General features: G+C 41.2%; 1 protein-coding gene across 1 annotated transcript in view; it reads left to right on the top strand.

Annotated features, from left to right (window-relative positions):
- The window catches only part of DNA2 (DNA replication helicase/nuclease 2), a 43,269-nt gene that overhangs the window by 3,062 nt on the left and 19,015 nt on the right, over positions 1-21,192 (top strand). Inside the window, exons 2-8 of the mRNA XM_067465679.1 lie at positions 2,015-2,188; positions 4,644-4,827; positions 8,112-8,254; positions 8,903-9,046; positions 13,130-13,343; positions 15,923-16,040; positions 18,312-18,477. Of these exons, the coding sequence (XP_067321780.1) occupies positions 2,015-2,188; positions 4,644-4,827; positions 8,112-8,254; positions 8,903-9,046; positions 13,130-13,343; positions 15,923-16,040; positions 18,312-18,477 (1,143 nt within the window). The remainder of the gene's footprint in view (positions 1-2,014; positions 2,189-4,643; positions 4,828-8,111; positions 8,255-8,902; positions 9,047-13,129; positions 13,344-15,922; positions 16,041-18,311; positions 18,478-21,192) is intronic.

The following is a 21,192-nucleotide window of genomic DNA, read 5'->3' as shown; positions in this document are numbered from 1 at the left end:
AAAAAAGTATTTCAATGGGACGTGCGGGCCTGCTTTTGGCTGATGAGATAGGATTGTAGTTTTTGTGTGATTTCAAGTCATTTCTTAGATTGACCCTGAGCAAGGGCCGGGTAAATGACCTTGGGGAGGGCCATATTTGGCCCCCGGGTCTTAGTTTGAGGACCCCTGTTCTAGAATCATAGAATCAAAGAGTTGGAAGAGACCTCCTGGGCCATCCAGGAGTAACTATATTTGTCTATAGTTAGCAGAAGTTGATGTAACTAATAGAAAAAAATATTTTGATATCTTGGCTTGGGGGGGGGGGGGAGGGGGAAGAATCATAGAATCAAAGAGTTGGAAGAGACTTCATGGGCCATCCAGTCCAACCCCCTGCCAAGAAGCAGGAATATTGCATTCAAATCACTTCTGACAGATGGCCATCCGGCCTCAAGCTTCCAAAGAAGAAGCCTCCATCACACTCCGGGACAGAGAGTTCCACTGCTGAACGGCTCTCACAGTCAGGAAGTTCTTCCTCATGTTCAGATGGAATCTCCTCTCTTGTAGTTTGAAGCCATTGTTCTGTGTCCTAGTCTCCAGGGAAGCAGAAAACAAGCTTGCTCCCTCTTCCCTGTGGCTTCCTCTCACATATTTATACATGGCTATCATATCTCCTCTCAGCCTTCTCCTCTTCAGGCTAAACATGCCCAGCTCCTTAAGCCGCTCCTCATAGGACCTTGATCCAGACCCTTGATCATTTTAGGTGCCCTCCTCTGGACACATTCCAGCTTGTCAATATCTCTCTTCAATTGTGGCGCCCAGAATTGGACACAATTTAGTTTTATTTTGCTGTAACATGTTGTCCGGGCTTGGCCCCATGTAAGCTGCTCCAAGCCCCCATTGGGGAGATTAAAGATTATTATTATTAGTAGTAGTAGTATTAGTATTATTATTATTTGTTTTCTGCTGCCCTGGAGAGTAAGACGCGGAACAATGGCTTCAAACTACAGGAAAAGAGATTCCATCTGAACATTGGGAAGAACTTCCTGACTGTGAGAGCCGTTCAGCAGTGGATCTCTCTGCCCCGGAGTGTGGTGGAGGTTCCTTTGGAAGCTTTTAAACAGGCTGGATGGCCATCTGTTGGGTACTTTGCATGCCGTTTTCCTGCTTCTTGGCAGAATGGGGTTATTTATTTACAGCATTTATATACTGCTTTTCTCACCCCTAGGGGGACTCACCCCTAGGTTGGACTGTATGGCCCATGAGGTCTCTTCCAACTTTATGATTGTATGAAAACTTGTGTGCCAGCTGCGACCATACCTCATGAATCTGACTTTACCAGGGTGGTCCACAGCTTGGTTACATCCATATTGGACTACTGTAACATGTTCTACGTGGGGCCGCCCTTGAAGACAGCCCGGAAATTCCAACTAGTAGAACAGGCTGCAGCCAGGCTCCAACTGGAGCTAACTATAGGGAGCGTACAACACCTCTATTGAAACAGCTCCACTGGCTGCCAATAAGTTGCCAAGCCAAATTCATGGTGCAGGTGATGACCTATAAAGCCCTAAATCAGGGATCCTCAAACTAAGGCCTGGATGCCAAATACAACCCTCCAAGGTCATTTACCTGACCCTAGCTCTGGGTCAACCTATGTCTGAAATGAAGTCTGAAGGATCACCTAAGTAAGTAAGTAATGTAACATGATTTTTGTTCCTGGGTTATAAATGTCGTTTCCTAATTGGTTGTATCATAAAAACATGGAAAAAGTTTATTTAACTTCAAGAACTTTGTTTTTGTGGGACATCCTGCAACACATTTGGCTATGGTTTTTCAATGAATATCTCATCGAGTTTCAACCAATTCAACCTAGTTTGTGGCAGCTATAAAAATAAAGTTTCTGGAGTATAACAACTACTTTCAAAGTTAGGATCGCACAATTAAACAGAAATAACACTTTCAAACCAGGAACAGATTTTTTTTCAAACTTTGTTACATAGTGTAATTATTGTTAATTCCAGTGTAACTATTATTTTAGATTTCCAGAGAGAATGGTTGGCTTCCCTGATACTGTGCTCAACAAGGGTTTGAACAACAGATATTGCGTACTGCAAGTCCAGGAAAAGGGTGATGCGGAGAAGCACCTGACCATTACAGCCTCTTCTCTGCTTGACGGCTTGAATACAGAGCTGTGTATCCTTAGGAATGACTGGTAACAACTGCATAAATGTAGTTTGCATCTTGATTGTTGGGGATTCTGTGCTTTAAGTATTTGTAATTGTGCAGGAAAAACTTGGGTTTGTGTCAAAATGTTTCCTTCCAAGAATTTGAAGTAAGGGCAATTGAGGCTTTTGATGGAAATGTAGTCTGTAAATATGGAGTTTGTTTCCAAATGATTGCAAATCCATATGAACGACATTTATGGGAATCAGATCAGCATTCTTTTGCTCTAAAATGCAGTTTGCGAAGCCCGGCACTAGAGTGATTTGATACAGTTTGATAGTTTTGATCTGTGCATAATATTCCACTCCTAGCTCCGGCCCAACTTACTTATCCGAACGTATCTCTCTCTACGTTCCACCTCATGATTTAGGATCTACTGGGAAGGCCCTTCTCTCGGTCCCACCAGCGTCTCAAACACGTCTGGTGGGGACGAGGGACAGGGCCTTCTCAGTAGTGACCCCCCGCTTGTGGAATTTGCTCCCCAGCGAGATTAGATCGGCGTCCTCCCTCCTCTATTTTAGGAAAAAACTAAAGTCGTGGTTTTGGAGTCAAGCCTTTGGCTAGTGAGCACAGCAGCACTTTAGACACTGAGTCCGGACAATAGGATTGTTATGACAATTGGAAACGGCTATATGACTTGTGATTATGTGATTTGTTCTATGTGATTATGTAATTTTAATTAATATTACTGTTTAAATTTGCTATGTACTAGGATTTTATATTGTTGTTATTGATATTGTCGGCATTGAATTGTAGCCTGTGTTAGCCGCCCTGAGTCCCCCCTCGGGGGTGAGAAGGGCGGGGTAGAAATTGTGTAAATAAATAAATAACAATGTGCTGCCATCTACAACTCATTTTCTATTTCTTTTTAATTTGGTATCTTTTGGGTCATGTCTCCTCTTCTGTTAATAATAATAATAACACTATTTATATTTCACCCTTCTCACCCTGAAGGGGACTCAGGGCGGATCACAGTACACATACACAGCAAACATTCAATGCCGCTTTGTATACACAATACACAGACAGACAGAACAGAAGGAGGTGCCATGGAAAGTTGGGCTCAGGTCCAGGGGGTGCTGTTGCTTTATCCTCTATGACAAAGAGCCATCAGGACTTCCTCCTTCCTTTTGGTCACCCAGCATTTTCTGATTTTCTTTCTTTATGGCATCGTAAAACACCCCCGCTTTTAGTGGTACCTAATTTCTCTAATCACAGCTAAAGCTGTTTTCAAATTGCTTAGGTAAACAATGAGCTAGGCTGACATTTGGCAGCTCACGCTAACCCAGGGATTTGAACTTGTAACCTTTTGGTTGATAGATCTTATAATTGCTGATAATTTACCAGCTGTACTAAACTTTCGGCCCAAAACCTGTCTCCAAGGTTTTTCTATGTTGTTTATTTATTTACATCATTTTACCCCGCTCTTCTCACCCTTGCAGAGGGACTCAGAGCGGTTCACAATGGCAGCGATTTGATGCCGCAATACTTACAATTATAAAAGCAGAATAAAATCATACCAATACAACACATTAAAACAACATTAATTATCAATCATAAAAATGTTTCTAATATAATAATCGTCGTCTGGTCCAATTCACTGTCCAGGTGCCGTTATATCAATTAGCCAAAAGCCTGGTTCCACAACCACGTCTTCAGTTGTTTTAAAAGAAAGGAGGGAGGGCCCTGATCTAATTTAGTTGGGGAGCAAATTCCACAGGTCACCACCGAGAAGGCCCTGTCCCTCGTCCTCACCAGCCACATTTGTGAAGATCATCTGGGGAGGCCCTGCTCTCGATCCCACCAGCATCACAGGCGCGGTTGGTGGGGACGAGAGAGAGGGCCTTTTTGGTGGTGGCCCCTCGACTCTGGAACTCACTCCCTAAAGGCATCAGACAGGCCCCAACCTTGGCAGTCTTTAGGAGGAGCTTGAAGACGTGGTTGTTCCAGTGTGCCTTCCCAGAATAATGATTCCATAACACTTTGTCCTCCAAAGCACTTTACACTTTTTAGATCTGCTTGTATGCCCTTCCACAAACGCCACTATCACCTTTCGTCCATGTCCCAGCATTATTTCCATTTTAACTTTACATTTGGCCTTCCCACTGTTTTTAATTGCGTGTTGTCTTATTGATAATGTTGTATTTATAATAATGTTGGTGGGACCGAGAGCAGGGCCTCCCTGGCAGAACTATGAGGCAGAACGTAGAGGGAGTTCGGACAAGTAAGCTGTTAGTCCTTTGTAAACTACATTTTTGATGTTCAAAAGTTCTGGAGGGGAGGGATGACTGCAGTCAGTACAAGGGTAAGCTCTTCCTTCTGAAGAATTCCAGGATAATTCTGTTTTGGACATAAAAAAGGAAGTTCGGGGATTTCACAGGCATTACAGGCTTTTTACTTTGATTTTAGAAAACCTTGTAATTTTAACGTATGTGTGTTTTTAGGATTTCTGTTCCAGTACAGCCTGGGGACATCATTCATCTAGAAGGAGAGTGCAGTTCTGGTGTCTGGGTAATAGATGCAGAGTCTGGATACTTAATCTTATATCCAGATATACTACTCTCTGGCACTACGGTATCAAATAGCATTCGATGTATGAGGAGAGCTATACTGAGTGAAAAGTTCAGGGTAAGTGGGAGAAAACACTAAGCTTGACTTGATTTATAATTTCTCTGAACACTTGATCCAAATATTATCCTAGCTTGGACAAGAGTGCATTAGCTCATTGAGCAGGGCTTCTCTTAACATGCTTTGGATATCACATAGTCTTACGGTTATTATTATTATTTCATACATTTGTATCTATACGATTGTGATGAAGCACTGATTTTTAACTCTAAGTTAAGCGTAGTTATGTATATGTGTCTCTACAGTTAAATATGATTGTATGCATATATATATATATATATATATATATATATATATGCTTAGATGGTTGAGGAGATTCCATCTGAACATGAGGAAGAACTTCCTGACTGTGAGAGCCGTTCAGCTGTGGAACTCTCTGCCCCAGAGTGTGGTGGAGGCTCCTTCTTTGGAAGCTTTTAAACAGAGGCTGGATGGCCATCTGTCAGGGGTGATTTGAATGCAATATTCCTGCTTCTTGGCAGGGGGTTGGACTGGATGGCCCATGAGGTCTCTTCCAACTCTTTGATTCTATGATTCTATGAATATTATTATATGTATGTGTTCAGGAGGTAAGAGACAGTTATGGATGTACATAAAATGGCAGAACTAGGGGGATGGGACCAAGCTCAGCACTCTGAGTTAGGTTGCCATGGAGAACGGGGTGGAGCCAACTGCACTTACCAGAAGCAGACATTTTGAGGCTTCAGTCCTTTGGTCATCGAGCCAAAGGGAAGGTGGTTTAAACGTATGGTGAACCAAACTAAGGGAAGGCTTTTAGCCTGAGTGATTTGAATAAGTTAAGGGGACTTATTTAGGTTTGTGGTTTACCTATGTGCTAATAGGAGAAGAAATCCCACTGGGAATCTTTACTTCAGCAGGAAGCTGAAGGGAGACAAGGGCATTAGCTGACCTTAGTTAATCTGTCAAATAAGGAAACATAAGTGCAACAACTAAAGAACTAGTTGGTGAAGTAAAAGACATCCTAAAGTTATTTTAAGATTTGTTGAAATTGTAACTCGTAAAGCTTTATACCTCAGGAGAAGAGAACTCTGAAACCATTAAGACCCTTCCATACTCCAGATAAACTTGTTCTTGTTTTAGTAACTCAAGTCTCACTGTACTATTTCAAAGGGGGAAAAAAACCTCGCTGCTACCAACAGAGTGGTAGCAGTGAATCTATTTGAAAATAGGGGAATCCATTAACAAACTAAATAGGAAACCCTTATTGATTGGTGGCAGCATAGCCTAGTACCTCACAGATGGTGGCAGCATACTAGATTAAATAGAATATCAGACAACGAAGAGGAACCCTTTACAACGATAGTGTTATATTAATACTTTGAATTTATTGTCGAAGGCTTTCATGGCCGGAATCACTGGGTTGTTGTAGGTTTTTTCGGGCTGTATTTATTTATTTATTTATTTACTTTGCTTATATACTGCTGTTCTCAGCCCAGGGGCGACTCACAGCGGTGTACAACCTAGAAAGAACAAGGTTCAAAATTCAAGACACAATCTAAAATAATCAGTCCAGCATTAACCAACTAGGTGTGAATCAAGGTGGTCAGTTGAAACATTCACACCTAACTCCAGCAGACAAGAGTCCTTTGTCTCACCCTGGTCATTCCACAGATATATAAACCCCTTTTCCTAGTTCCAACAGACCTCACTACCTCTGAGGATGCTTGCCATAGATGCAGGCGAAATATCAGGAGAGAATGCCTCTAGACCATGACCATACAGCCCGAAAAAACCTACCACAACCCAGACTCTGAATTCTTCAGCTATGTATGCTTATAGTTTTCTCACTCCTCATGGTGAGGGACCAGCATTCTTTGGCAGAGAAAGCTAAAGACCTTGTAAATCTATGACCCCTTATGCCCCCATACAGCTGAGCCATGGCAGTTAAAGTGCAGTCAAACTGCATTAACCCTACAGTGTAGATGGTCCCTGAGAGATTTCTTATTACTACCAGCGAACTGTCATCCCTTTATAGTGCTGAGGCATGAATACTGAAGTTTTTTTGTTAAGAGGAAAATATTTAAAATCTGTACCTGATTCTGTTTGTGGGATCTTGTTTTTTGATATGGATTTTTCAGCAAGAGCATGTTACTATAGCCCTTGATGTGCATGTTTCCTTCTTATTTTCTTCTTGGTTCTAGTTTTGACCTGAAATGCACATTATATTTATTTATTTATCGTGTCAGGAGCAAACCAAACAGTTGTATTGCATTTTTTAACAAACAAACAAACAAAACACAAAGTTTGCAAGCTTGGTAGTTGATTAAATGTCCTTTGACCAGTATCTGGCCACTTGGAGTGCTTCTGGTGTTACCGCAAGAAGGTCCTCCATTGTGCATGTGGCAGGGCTCAGGTTGCATTGCAGCAGGTGGTCTGTGGTTTGCTCTTCTCCACGCTCCCATATTTTAGATTATACTTTGTAGCACATTAAAGTATTAGATATTATGAGATTTGCTCAGAATTTACTATAATGATTGCTAATTACCCTTAACATTGCCCTGAGTATATGCAAAGAGATGCTTTTGGCTGTTTCCTTGTTTTCTAGACAAAAATAACAATTTTTTGGAGTTGGTTCGTTATAATTTTACATCGTTGTCAATGCTAAATAAGGTTAAACCCCTGTGCTGACGGGACTGAAGACCGGCAGGTCACAGGTTCAAATCCAGGGAGAGGCAGATGAGCTCCCTCTATCAGCTCCAGCTCCTCATACGGGGACATGAGAGAAGCCTCCCACAAGGATGATAAAAACGTCAACTCATCCGGGCGTCCCCTGGGCAATGTCCTTGTAGACGGCCAATTCTCTCACACCAGAAGCGACTTGCAGTTTCTCAAGTCGCTCCTGACACGACAAAAAAAATGCTAAATACATTATTATCTGTGAAAAAAGGCATGTAATGTGTTACTTCCTAATCATCTGCATAAGTGCATAGTGACGGACAGCTATAATAAGAAACAAAACACTGGTGAGCTTATCTTCACAAACTATACATTGCTCATTACTAGTAATGTAGGACAGTTGGTGTAATATTGATATTGTTGTGACCTTAACTTACTTAATATTCCTTGTTTGTTTACAGTAGAATTCTATGCACTGTGTTTAAAGGATGTATTTTACAATGTGTGTGTTTAAAATTACATCCCCATTGTTTGGGAGGAAGGAAAATGAACGACTCTAATCTTATTGTATAAACATGTTGTCTTGACTGATACATTATGCACAAACATTTATTTGAATATTTTTGGCTGATTATTTTATTTTACAGAAATGTGAGTCCGGTTCACGTCCAATGTTGATAGGTACCCTTCTACATGAAATTTTCCAAAAAGCAGGAACAAATTTTGCCCAAGAGAAGCTGAATGAAATTGCCTTCTCAGTTCTTCAGGGACCACAGTATTTAAAAGAGCTGTAAGTGCTACCTGTAAGAACCCTAAATGACGATGGAGTAAGCTGTGTATATGGTTCTGCAAAGACCTGATTGTTTTGCTGCTTTATAGTTTAATGGATGCACTTGATAGATTGTAGTAAAACTTTTAATTGTATAGATCAGGGGTCCTCAAACTAAGGCCCGAGGGCCGGATACACCCTCTAAGGTCATTTACTCGGCCCTTGTTCAGGGTCAACCTAAGTCTGAAACGACTTGAAAGCACACAACAACAACAATCCTATCTCATCAGCCAAAATCAGGCCTACACGTCCCATTGGAATACTAATAAATTTATATTTGTTAAAATTGTTTTTCATTTTAATCATTGTATTGTTTTAAAGTGTTTATTGCACTACAAATAAGGTATGTGCAGTGTGCATAGGAATTAATTCCTATTTTTTCAAGATTATAATCTGGCCCTCCAACAGTTTGAGGGACTGTGACCTGGCCCTCTGTTTAAAAAGTTTGATGACCCCTGATATAGATCATAAATAATGATGGATATGAAAATAAACGGGCATGCAACAGCATTGTACTTTAGAGATAGTTTGATTTTTTTCTTGTTGACTTTCTTATTCTCTTGTTGAATATAAAGCATTTTATATACTTTTGTCCTCTGATTCCCGAAGGTATCAGTTAAATCTGAAGCAAAATGATGTAATGGAGGAAATACAGGAATATTTCCCATCTTTTACTAAATGGTCAGAAGAGTTCATGTGCACAAACCATCAATCAAACCAGCATAATTTTCAGCATAACCTGCAGCTGAAATCGTAAGTAATTGGAACACAATTTGTTTTTGTGGCTTTATAGCTGTTTCAGAATCTTACATCTGAAAGGATAAAGCAAATAACATACAACTCCTTGCCTTAAGATGGACTATCCAACCATTATCCTTTTGAAGATTCTCAGTCACTTTAAAAAATCGAGGATGGAAAAATTGTGCTATGTTCATTCTAAACTAGATCTTCCATGAATGGAACAGACTATGATATACCAAAAGTTTCCTCTTGGCAGATGTATCATGTAAAAGGGTTGACATGTTTTTGCTGGCTACCTTAAGCACAGACCCAAATGTGATTTCAGGGCGTCTCTTGGTGTTCCAGATCAGTTTTCTTGGGGAGACAGACGAAAGAAGGTGGAATAATAATAACAATCATAATCATAATATCACACAGTCCTAGACGCTTGGAAAGTGTTCGACTTGTGATTTTGTGATACGAAATCCAGCATATATATCTCGTTTGATGTGACATAATGTGGTTTTGTGTCAGTAAAATAATAATAAAGAAAATCTTCCTTTATTTATTTATTTATTTATTTATTTATTTATTTATTTATTATTTATTATTTATTTCAATTACTTTTACCCCGCCCTTCTCACCCCAAAGGGGACTCAGGGCGGCTTACAGACGAAGGCACAATTCGATGCCTGAGTTAACTAACAAATAATACAGAAAGCAATTCAACAGTTAACAAATTAAAAACATCAATACATAGTAAAGATAGCAAAACAATCTCATGCTCAGTGTTCAGAGTCTGTATGTCCATTCCATTCCATTTGTCCTTATTTATCATCAGATCCTTTAGTTGCCAGAATGACCAAAGGCTTGGTCCCAGATCCAGGTCTTCAATTTTTTCCTAAACGTCAAGAGGGAAGTCGCTGATCTTATCTCCCCGGGGAGTGAGTTCCACAGGTGAGGGGCCACCACTGAGAAGGCCCTGCTCCTCGTCCCCGCCAACCTCACTTGTGATAGTGGCGGAGTCGAGAGCAGGGCCTCCTCCGATGATCTTAAACTTCGAGATGGGATGTAGAGGGAGATCCGTTCGGACAAATACACTGGGCCGGAAGCGTATAGGGTTTTGTAGGTCAAAACCAGCACTTTGAATTGTGCTCGGAATTGGATCAGCAGCCAATGGAGCTGACGCAGCAGGGGGGGTGGTGTGCTCCCTGTACGACGCTCCGGTGAGCAATCTGGCTGCTTCTCGCTGGACTAGTTGAAGTTTCTGAGCAGTCTTCAAAGGCAACCCCACGTAGAGTGCGTTGCAGTAATCCAACCGGGATGTAACAAGAGCGTGGACCACCGTGGCCAGATCTGACTTTGGCTGATAGTGGTGCTCAGTGAGGAATCCTTTTCATTATTTTATTTAATTCTTGACTTCTAAATTTTCCCTTTCTTCTCTATTTACTTCTGTGCTAGATCTGGTAATTTTGTATGCCCAACATCTTAGTGCAGAGCTTTCCAGACATTTCATGTTGGTGACACACTTTTTACACATAATAATAATAATAATAATAATAATAATAATAATAATAATAATAGCTCTGCCATAAACCAGTAAAGGTGTTCCCAGTGGTGATCGGCACATTGGGTACCATGCCAAAAGATCTCAGCCGGCATTTGGAAACAATAAACTTTGACAAAATCACGATCTGGCAACTGCAAAAGGCCACCTTACTTGGATCTGCGCGCATCATTCGAAAATACATGACAAGGTCCTAGACACTTGGGAAGTGTTTGACTTGTGATTTTGTGATATGAAATCCAGCATGTAGATCTTGTTTGCTGTGACATTTGTGTCAATAAAATTTATTATTTATTTATTTATTTATTTTATTTACTTCATTTATATACCACTTTTCTCAGCCCTCAGGCGACTCAAAGTGGTTAACAACAGCAAAATTCAATGCAAAACATCATAAAACGATTATGGGACAGTTAAAACAATAGCATCATCAACAATTAAACATCAATATAACAATAATTGGCGCCTCATCAGTAAAATCAGAATCCAATCTCATCATCCGTTAATCCGTGTTCCTATATTTATTACACTGCTTAATTGAATGCTTGTCCGAACAGCCAGGTCTTCACTTTCCTCCGAAACGCCAATAGGGATGGGGCCAACCTGATATCTATAGGAAGGGTGTTCCACAACCGAGGGGCCACCACTGAGAAGACCCTGTCTCATTCCCGTCAGGCGTGCCTGTGATGCAGGCGCGACTGAGAGCAGGGCCTCCCCAGATGATCTTAATTTCCTAGCTGGTTCATAGGAGGAGATGTGTTCGGAGAGGTAAGTAGGGCCAGAACTTTAATAAACTTTATTTATACCCCGCCACCATCTCCCCAAAGGGGACTCGGGGCGGCTAGCATGAGGCCAAGCCCAAAATTACAGTACAGCAAAATAAAATACACAAAGCAAAAATACCATCAAAATAAATACATGAAATAACAAAATAAAATAGTTTCAAAATAACATGATAGAGAAATAGAACACAGTGGGTGGGCCAACTGTACTAGGAATAAAGTGAAGTGAAGTGAAGGAATAAAATTGATAAAACCCTTGATGAGATACGTAGAATGTGTTTCTGAGGGGGGAACACAGTGATGCTGTCTTGATTTGGTTTGGGCATGGCTTAATTCAAAATACTTTCCTCCTTTTTTAATATTAAAGTATTTTCCCAGCTTGTCTATTACAACTGTAGGAAACTAGCTGCCAATTAAGTTATAGTATTTGAGTCTACATATTTTCAGTCCCCTCTCTTTCTTTTGTCTATACATCACATATCTAGATTCAGTTATCACCATCCATTTATTTATTTACTTACGATATTTATACCCCCCCCCCCTTTCTCAGCCATATGGTGACTCAAGGCGAGTTACAGATTGGCACAATTCAATGTCGGGCATTCATAAAAGTGCCATTAAAGACAATCAACATTGCAATATAAAACATAAATAAAAAACGTTAAAGCATATAATCATCAGTGTCATCTTGTTAAAAACGTTATCCAGTAACATCTTCTGGCCATTCCATGTTCATTCATAGTTCCGTGTTATCTTTTTTTCGGAAAGCCAGGAGAGAGGGGGCCGATCTAATATTCCTGGGGAGGGAGTTCCATAGCCGGGAGGCCACCACTGAGAAGGCCCTGTCCTTCGTCTCTGCCAATAGTTTTTTGTGTCTGTTAAATGTTTGCTGATTTTATTTATTTATATATTTATTTCGCGCATTTCTACCCCGCCCTTCTCCCTGAGGGGGGACTCAGGGCGGCTTACAAAAACAATAAGATAAAAACATATATCACAGCAATTATAAAACAATTAAAACAATTTATTATACATCACAATCCATAAAACCAGTCTAATGCTCAATATTCACCAGCCTAGAGTCTGTAAATTCATTCCACATTGTCCAATCCTATCAATTCCAGTCGTCAATTGTCCTTTGTCTATCTGCCAGCTTACCCAAAGGCCTGATCCCATATCCATGTTTTCAGTTTCCTTCTAAAAGAAAGGAGGGATGTCGATGACCTCATTTCCCCGGGAAGTGAATTCCACAGGCGAGGGGCCACCACCGAGAAGGACCTGCTCCTCATCCCCACCAACCTCACTTGTGATAGAGGTGGGGCCGAGAGCAGGGCCTCCCCAGAAGATCTTAAACTCCGAGGCGGGAGTAGAAGGAGATGCGTTCAGACAGATACGCTGGGTCGAAACTGTATAGGGTTTTGTAGGCCAGTGGAGCTGACATAACAGAGGGGTGGTATGCTCCCTGTATGACACTCTGGTGAGTAATCTGGCTGCCGCCCGCTGTGTAACACATCCTGCTGTTTGGGAGTAAAATCTTTTGTTTTCACCTGAAAGATAAGTACCGGTAAGTAACAGTTTATATTGTTCAGAAGCAACATCTTAAAATTAATATGATTTGATTTCAGCTTTCATTTTAAAAATATAGAAAGTTGTTTTAAATAAATACGTAAGTGCTTTTTGCCTCTTTTCCCAACACTTTATTTTGAGAAGATAGCCTTTATCTTCTATAAAGATACAAGTTAACACGCCTAATTTGTTCTTTGATAGGCCAAGAAATAAAGATGACTCTTTTTGCAATGTTAAAGTTACGGAAATCCTGGATGTGGAGGAAAATATTTGGTGTCCTCGGTTTGGCTTAAAGGGCAAAATTGATGTTACGGTTGGAGTAACAATTCACCACAGATCTAAAACTCAGTCCAAGATAATGCCATTGGAGCTTAAAAGTGGCAAGGAATCTAACTCAATTGAGCACAGGAGTCAGGTACAAAGAATAGCCTTTGTGGGATTACAGTAATCTAATTTTAAAGAAAGCTAAAAAATGATTAAATATGTAAGAGAGTAGCTATGTTAGTCTATTGCAATACTATTGTGACATCCGCAATGGAGAGCTGAATGAAGTTGGTGTGGGATTTTTTTTTCCTGGTGACTAAAATTGAGACAGCTCTTGGTGTTTAAGGAACAAGGTGTTTAAGGTGAGTCCAGCTGAATGCTATTTGCCTCCAGTTTGAAGATCTATATTTCATTGTTGTAATGTGAAGCTGTTGATCAAAAGGTCGCAGGTTCAATTCCGGGGAGCGGCGTGAGCTTCCGCTGTCAGCCCTAGCTCCTGCCAACCTAGCAGTTCGAAAACATGTAAATGTGAGTAGATCAATAGGTACCGCTCCAGCGGGAAGGTAACGGCGCTCCATGCAGTCATGCCGGCCACATGAACTTGGAGGTGTCTACGGACAACGCTGGCTCTTCGGCTTAGAAATGGAGATGAGCACCACACCCCAGAGTCAGACATGACTGGACTTAATGTCAGGGGACAACCATTACCTTTACCTTTAATGTGAAGAAAGTTGAATCAAGCACTGCATTTATGTAACAAAAATAATCTGGGATGTTGAAACGCTGGTACAGCCTTCTGTTGGCGAATTCTTGGATCGTTTCTAGCGTGTTGTGACTTATTTGCTCAGCACTTAGCATGTGGTCTCTTATGTTTACACTCTTTTACAGGGCATCAGATTTGCGGGATATACTTGCAGTTTTAAGGGATCTCTGACTGTTCTCTTTCAGTTGTGGTTGCTTAGCTAAGTGTCTTGGCCAACTAGTTCCATGGAAATATATATGTGAATTATTTTTCCTTATTGGTAGAGCCTGGGAAATTACATTTAAGATGAAGGAATATAGAGTGGGCCTTTAGTATTCCCTGGAATTTGATTCAAGGACTTTCCTATGGACACAAAAATCCAGATTCTCATTCTTTACACCAGGGGTCCTCAAACTTTTTAAACAAAGGGCCAGGTCACAGTCCTTCAAACTGTTGGAGGGACGGGTTATAATTTGGAAAAAAAAAAGAATGAATTCCCAAGAACACTGCACATATTTTATTTGTAGTGCAAAAACCACTTTAAAACAATACAATAATTAAAATGAAGAATAATTTTAACAAATATACTCTTATTAGTATTTCAATGGGAAGTGTGGGCCTGCTTTTGGCTGATGAGATGTTGTTGTTATGTGCTTTCAAGTCGTTTCAGACTTAGGTTGACCCTGAGTGAGGGCCGGGTAAATGACCTTGAAGGGCCGTATTTGGCCTCCGGGCCTTAGTTTGAGGACCCCTGCTTTACACTATGTAACAAAATTTGAAAAAAATTCTGTTCCTGGTTCGAAAGTATTATTTCTTGTTTATTGGTGTGCTCCTTACTTTGAAAGTAGGAATTTACCTGTAGCGGCTGCATTTCCCACCCTCGGCTTATACTCGAGTCAATCCGTTTTCTCAGTTTTTTGTGGTAAAATTTGTGGTAAAATTTGTGGTAAATATTCTGGCGTATAAGACTACTTTTTAACCCAAGAAAATCATCTCAAAAGTCAGGGATTGTTTTATACATGGGAGTCGTCTTATATACTGGAGTAGACTTATGCATGGGAGTCGTCTTATATGTGGGAGTAGTCTTATAGAGCAGGAGTCGTCTTATAGAGCAGGTGCTGAAACTTCCAATCTGGATTGGAGAATCTGTGGTTGCTGCATATTGTGGGGGGAGCTCAAAAATGGCAGTGGCCGCGTCCCTGCCGTATGCAGCGACTGTATGAAAGCATTAAGGGTGGCACTATTACATGTATGGTAGAAGAAAATTCATTCGTCCTGATGGTGAGGTGAAGGGGCGCCTCACCGGGAAGGTGTAAGTGAAGGACTGAGCAAGCTTCCCGGTGAGGCGCCCCTTCACCTCACCATCAGGACTTAATGCGGTCCCAATGGTGAGGTGAAGGGGCGCCTCACCGGGAAGGTGTAAGTGAAGGACGGAGCAAGCTGGGGGCGCCCGGGGTATGGAAAAAAAAGATAGAGTGGCTCTGGGCCCAGAAAAACACAACTCTTTTAGCTGTCTGGCCTGCCCTTTTATCCTATTACCGTACCTCCTCTTATGCCTCTCAAATCTCACTCCTGAAGACTGCAGTGAATTAAATTAAATTAAATGTAATTTAATTGGTATCTATTTTTATTTTGCAATTTACCTGTAGCGGCTGCATTTTCCACCTTCGGCTTATACTCGAGTCAATCCATTTTCTCAGTTTTTTGTGGTACAATTAGGTGCCTTGGCTTATGTTCAGGTCGGCTTATACTCGAGTATATACAGTATGTGGTTTGTGCATGCGTTGTAATGTACTTTTGATTTTTTGTCTTGTTAAGTCTCTTCCTCTGTGTTTTTCAGTGTTTCTATGAGTGATGGTCACTCGTTGGCCTAATAGGTGTATTGTGTCCAATGTTGGTGTCAATTCACACAGTGGTTTTGGAGTTATGTTAATCCCACAAACGAACATTACGTTTTTATTTATATAGATTTTCAAATGTCCTTTCAGGTAGTTTTGTACTCACTTTTGTGCCAAGGAAAAAGAGCAGACCCTGAAGCTGGACTTCTTCTGTATCTGAAAACTGGCACTATGTTTCCTGTTCCTGGAAATCGTATGGATCGAAGAGGTGATTTGGGCATGCAAAACTCCTTGCCTAAAGATATATTTATAAGGTTTCTAGCCATCCTTTAGCTATACAGCCTTCAAGATGCCTGACATTGGTATCAAAAATACAATTTTATAATGTAAAGCAAAGAGAAAAGGAGAAGTAGAGACAGAATTAAATGCTAGATAGCAGGAAAAATAGGTAGAGATAATAGGTGTCACTTGGCATTAAAAAGAAAGATATTTCAGGAGAGCAGTTCAGAAGCTGGGTCCTGCTGCTGCAAAGAGTCTCTTGGTACCGGTCTGGAAGTGAAGAGAACTTGAAGCCTTTGAGAAAAACCTCACTAAATGGTGTCATGTAGGAGAAGGCAGTCCTTCAGGTACCATAGTTCTAGGTCAAAGTGAGGATGACGTATCCCTTCAGATGTTATTGCACTGCCCTTCCGATCATTCATCACCATTGCCCGTGCATAATTGCACTATTATGATAAAAACAAGGCTTGGACTGCAGATGTGAGTGTGCACACACAGGAGAGACAGGAGGAACGCACTCCAGCCTCCTTGCCTGCCCCAAGTTTTCAACGCTTTTGCCCCCACTTCCTCCGCTGGTTACACTGGGATGGAAAGAATACAAAAATGGGAAATAAAAAATGATACGAATATCTAGCTGACTATATGCTCCAGGCTTATATCATTGAAAGGAAATATAAGTATTGATGAAGGCTTTCATGGTCTGAATCCCTGGTTGCTGTGAGTTTTCTGGGCTGTATGGCCATGTTTACCTGTCCGAACGGATTCTCCCCTATGAACCATCAAGGTTGTTAAGATCTTCTGGAGGGGCCCTGCTCTCGGTCCCACCATCTTCGCAATTGCGCCTGGTGGGGACGAGGGACAGGGCCTTCTTGGTGGTGGCCCCTCGCCTCTGGAACTCTCTCCCATTGGAGATTAGAACTGCCCCTTCCCTCCTGACCTTTATAAAGTTGGTGAAAACCTGGCTTTGGAATCTGGCGTTTGATGAGTGAGGCAATGGCTTTTGACCACACGGACGGATGGGGATGAATAGTGATTTTTATGCTAACAACTTGGCTTTATATAATTATATGATAGTACTTTAATGTGTTTATATTAGTGTATTATTGATGTGATGTTTTTAAACTATTGTGTATGAACCCCCTTGTTGTAAACTGGCCTGTCCCTCGTTGGAGGTGAGAAAAGTTCCAAATAAATAAATAAATGTTCCAGAAGCATTTTCTCCTGATGTTTTCCCACATCTAGCAGGCATCCTCGGAGGTTGCGAGGTCTGTTGGAAACTAGGCAAGTGAGGTTTATATATTTGTGGAAAAGCCCACTTGCCTAGTTTCTAACAGACCTCACAGCCTTCAAGGATGCCTGCCACAGATGTGGATGAAACATCAGAACTGAATGCTTCTGGAACATGGAAAACTCACAGCAACCCAGAAATATAAGTATATAAACGGATGTCATATGTGGAACTGGGTCTCAAATTGGAAAGAACCGATAGCCAAAGTGAAGAGAAAAAGAAAATACAAGGACCATATCCATGATCCAGCAAATAGAATAAAAGCTTAAATTGAATCACAAATGTTCCCGGGGGAGAGGGAGAGAGAGGGAGAAGGAGGGGGCCAGGAAATAAGGAAATAGGTATAAGTAGGAGACTAAATTGGAATTAGAAATTGAGCTATACCAGATCCATCATTGTTTGAGTCCACAGTGCTCTGTGGATGTAGGTGAACTACAACTCCCAAACTCAAGGTCAATGCCCACCAAACCCTTCCAGTATTTTCTATTGGTCATGGGAGAACTCTGTGCCAAGTTTGGTTCAATTCCATCATTGGTGGGGTTCAGAATGTTATTTGATTGTAGGTGAACTATAAATCCCAGCAACTACAACTCCCAAATGACAAAATCAATTTTTTTGAGTGAAGGAGATACATTGGGTTGTTAGGTGTATCGTGTCCAAATTTGGTGTCAATTCGTCCAGTGGTTTTTGAGTTCTGTGAATACCACAAACAAATACTACATTTTTATTTATATAGATAATGTTGTTTTTATATTGTTTTATATTATTGTTATTTTTATATGCTATGTTTTTAACTCTGTGTTACTGGGCTTGGCCCCATGTAAGTCGCCCTGAGTCCCTTTGGGGAGATGGAGGTGGGGTATAAAAATAAAGTTATTATTATTATTATTATTATTATTATTATTATTATTATGTTTTCTTTCTTAAACTTTGGAAAACAATCTGGGCATGTTTTTGTTTTTCCTCCTACAGAACTCATTAAATTAAGAAACCAGTTGGCCTTCTATTTGCTTCATAGCCTACATAAATCTGACACAGGAAGGGAGCAGACGCAGCTTGCATCTTTGCCACCGTTGATTAGTGACAGCCAGACGTGCCGCTGCTGTTCTCAGAAGCAGAACTGTGTGCTTTATAGCCGGTAAATCCCTTTTGAAGAACTTAGTTTATAAATGGCTCTTTGCATGTTCTCTTCAGTACAAACTGACTGATTTCCACACAGTTGTGTAAAATTCACATTGAACTGGATTATCTGGCAGTGTGGACTCAGATATTCCAGTTTAAAGCAGATATTGTGGATTATCTGCCCTGATATTCTGGGTTATATGGCTATGTGGAAGGGTCTGTAGGTTCAGTCTCTATGGAATATGCATGCATAAAGCTCAATATCACATTGAGGACGTGGTTCATGTATGATGCTGATGACAACGTCGTCTGTGCGCATTCAGAAGAAGATCTACAAGCCACTCTAAACACCTTTGCAGAAGCATACGAGAAGCTCGGCCTGTCATTGAACATTGAAAAATCAAAGGTGCTACCCCTCTCCAATGCCAGTGATACAGCTTAATGGTGTAACATTAGAAAATATTGATCATTTCCGCTACCTTGGCAGCCACCTCTCCACCAAAGTCAACATCGACACCGAAATACAGCACCGCCTGAGCTCTGCGAGCGCAGCATTTTTCCGAATGAATCAGAGAGTGTTTGAGGACCAGGACATCCGTAGGGATACCAAGGTGCTTGTCTATAAAGCTATTGTCCCCCCAACCCTGCTATATGCCTGTGAGATGTGGACTGTCTACAGACGTCACATGCAACTCCTGGAACGATTTCATCAGCACTGCCTCCGGAAAATCCTGCAAATCTCTTGGGAAGACAGGCAGACAAATGTCAGCGTGCTGGAAGAAGCAAAGACCACCAGCATTGAAGCAATGGTCCTCCGCCACAAACTCCGCTGGACCGGACACGTCCGGATGCCCGACCACCGTCTCCCAAAGCAGTTGCTCTACTCCGAACTCAAGAAAGCAAAATGGAATGTTGGTGGGCAGGAAAAGAGATTTAAAGATGGGCTCAAAACCAACCTTAAAATCTCTGGCATAGACACTGAGAACTGGGAAGCCCTGGCCCTTGAGCGCTCCAGCTGGAGGTCAGTTGTGACCAGCAGTGCTGCAGAATTTGAAGAGGCACGAATGGAGGGCGAAAGGGAGAAGCGTGCCAAGAGGAAGGCGCGTGAAGCCAACCCCGACCGAGACCGCCTTCCACCTGGAAACCAATGCCCTCACTGCAGAAGAAGATGCAGAGCAAGAATAGGGCTCCACAGCCACATACGGACCCACAAGAATACTGGAAGACTATCCTCCTCGGAAAACGAGGGATCGCCTAAGTAAGTAAGTAAGTAAGTATGATGTGAAAATGTATGAAATAAAAATCAAGTGAAAATGTGGTACAGTTGATTGATTTCTTCCATAAGGATTTTGAAATCATCCTTGGAATTTTGTAGCATGGTATCATAATAGATGTGCATCAAAACTTGGCTTATGTGTCTAATGTGAATAATAATCCACAATGAATTCATACTGGCTTCATTGTGATACTTCTCTGCATTTGTACTATTGCACATCATTTTGGCTCAAATTTTCTCATATGTGAACCACGATAAGTAGAAACATAAATATAGTTGTGGTTCTGTGATGGAGCGCACCAAAAGGTTAAACCAGGGGTCCTAAAACTTTTTAAACAGAGGGCCAGGTCACAGTCCCTCAAACTGTTGGAGGGCCAGATTATAATTTGAAAAAAAATATGAATTAATTCCTGTGCACACTCCACATACTTATTTGTAGTGCAAAAACGATTCAATAATTAAAATGAAGAACAACTTTAACAAATCTAAACTTATTAGTATTTCAGTGGTAAGTGCGGGCCTGCTCTTGGCTGATGAGATAGGATTGTTGTTGTTGTGTGCTTTCAAGTCATTTCAGACTTAAGTTGACCCTGAGTGAGGGCCGGGTAAATGACCTTAGAGGGCCTTATGCGGCCCCCGGGTCTTAGTTTGAGGACCCCTGGGTTAAACCCACAAATAAGGCAAAGCCTTTTGATTACATCTAGGGCACCTTCCACACCGCCATATAAAATCCAGATTATCTGCTTTAATCATCTGGATTATATGGCAGTGTAGACTCATATAATCCAGTTCAAAGCAGATAATGTGGATTATCCACTTTGATAATGTGGATTATATGGCAGTGTAGATGTGTCCTAGGATGAGCAATGGACAAGAAAGGTGTAAGAACTCAAACATGTTACTATGAGTCTTTTAAGGCCTTCTCTGGGCCCTTCCACACAGCCTTATATCCCAGAATATAAAGGCAGAAAATCCCACAATATCTGCTTTGAACTGGGTTATTATCTGAGTGTGAATGCGGGATTTTCTACCTTGATATTCTGGGATATAAGGCTGTGTGGAAGGACCCTGGGTTATCTGAAGGCCCTTCCACAGATCCCTATATCCCAGAATATCGGCAGAAAATCCCACAATATCTGGTTTGAACTGGTTTATCTGAGTCCACATTCAGATAATGTGGGATTTTCCGTCTTGCTATTCTGGGATATAAGGCTGTGTGGAAGGATTCTGGGTTATCTGAAGGCCCTTCCACAGATCCCTATATCCAGGAATACCAAGGCAGAAAATCCCATAATATCTGCTTTGAACTGGGTTATCTGAGTCCACATTCTGGTAATGTGGGACTTTCTACCTTGATATTCTGGGATATAAGACTGTGTGGAAGGACCCTGGGTTATCTGAAGGCCCTTCCACAGATCTCTATATCCCAGAATATCAAGGTGGAAAATCCCATTA

The sequence above is a fragment of the Anolis sagrei genome, chromosome 3 (assembly GCF_037176765.1).
Source record: "Anolis sagrei isolate rAnoSag1 chromosome 3, rAnoSag1.mat, whole genome shotgun sequence".
NCBI classification, from domain to species: Eukaryota; Metazoa; Chordata; class Lepidosauria; order Squamata; family Dactyloidae; genus Anolis; species Anolis sagrei.
This window is presented reverse-complemented; position numbering and strand designations above follow the sequence as displayed.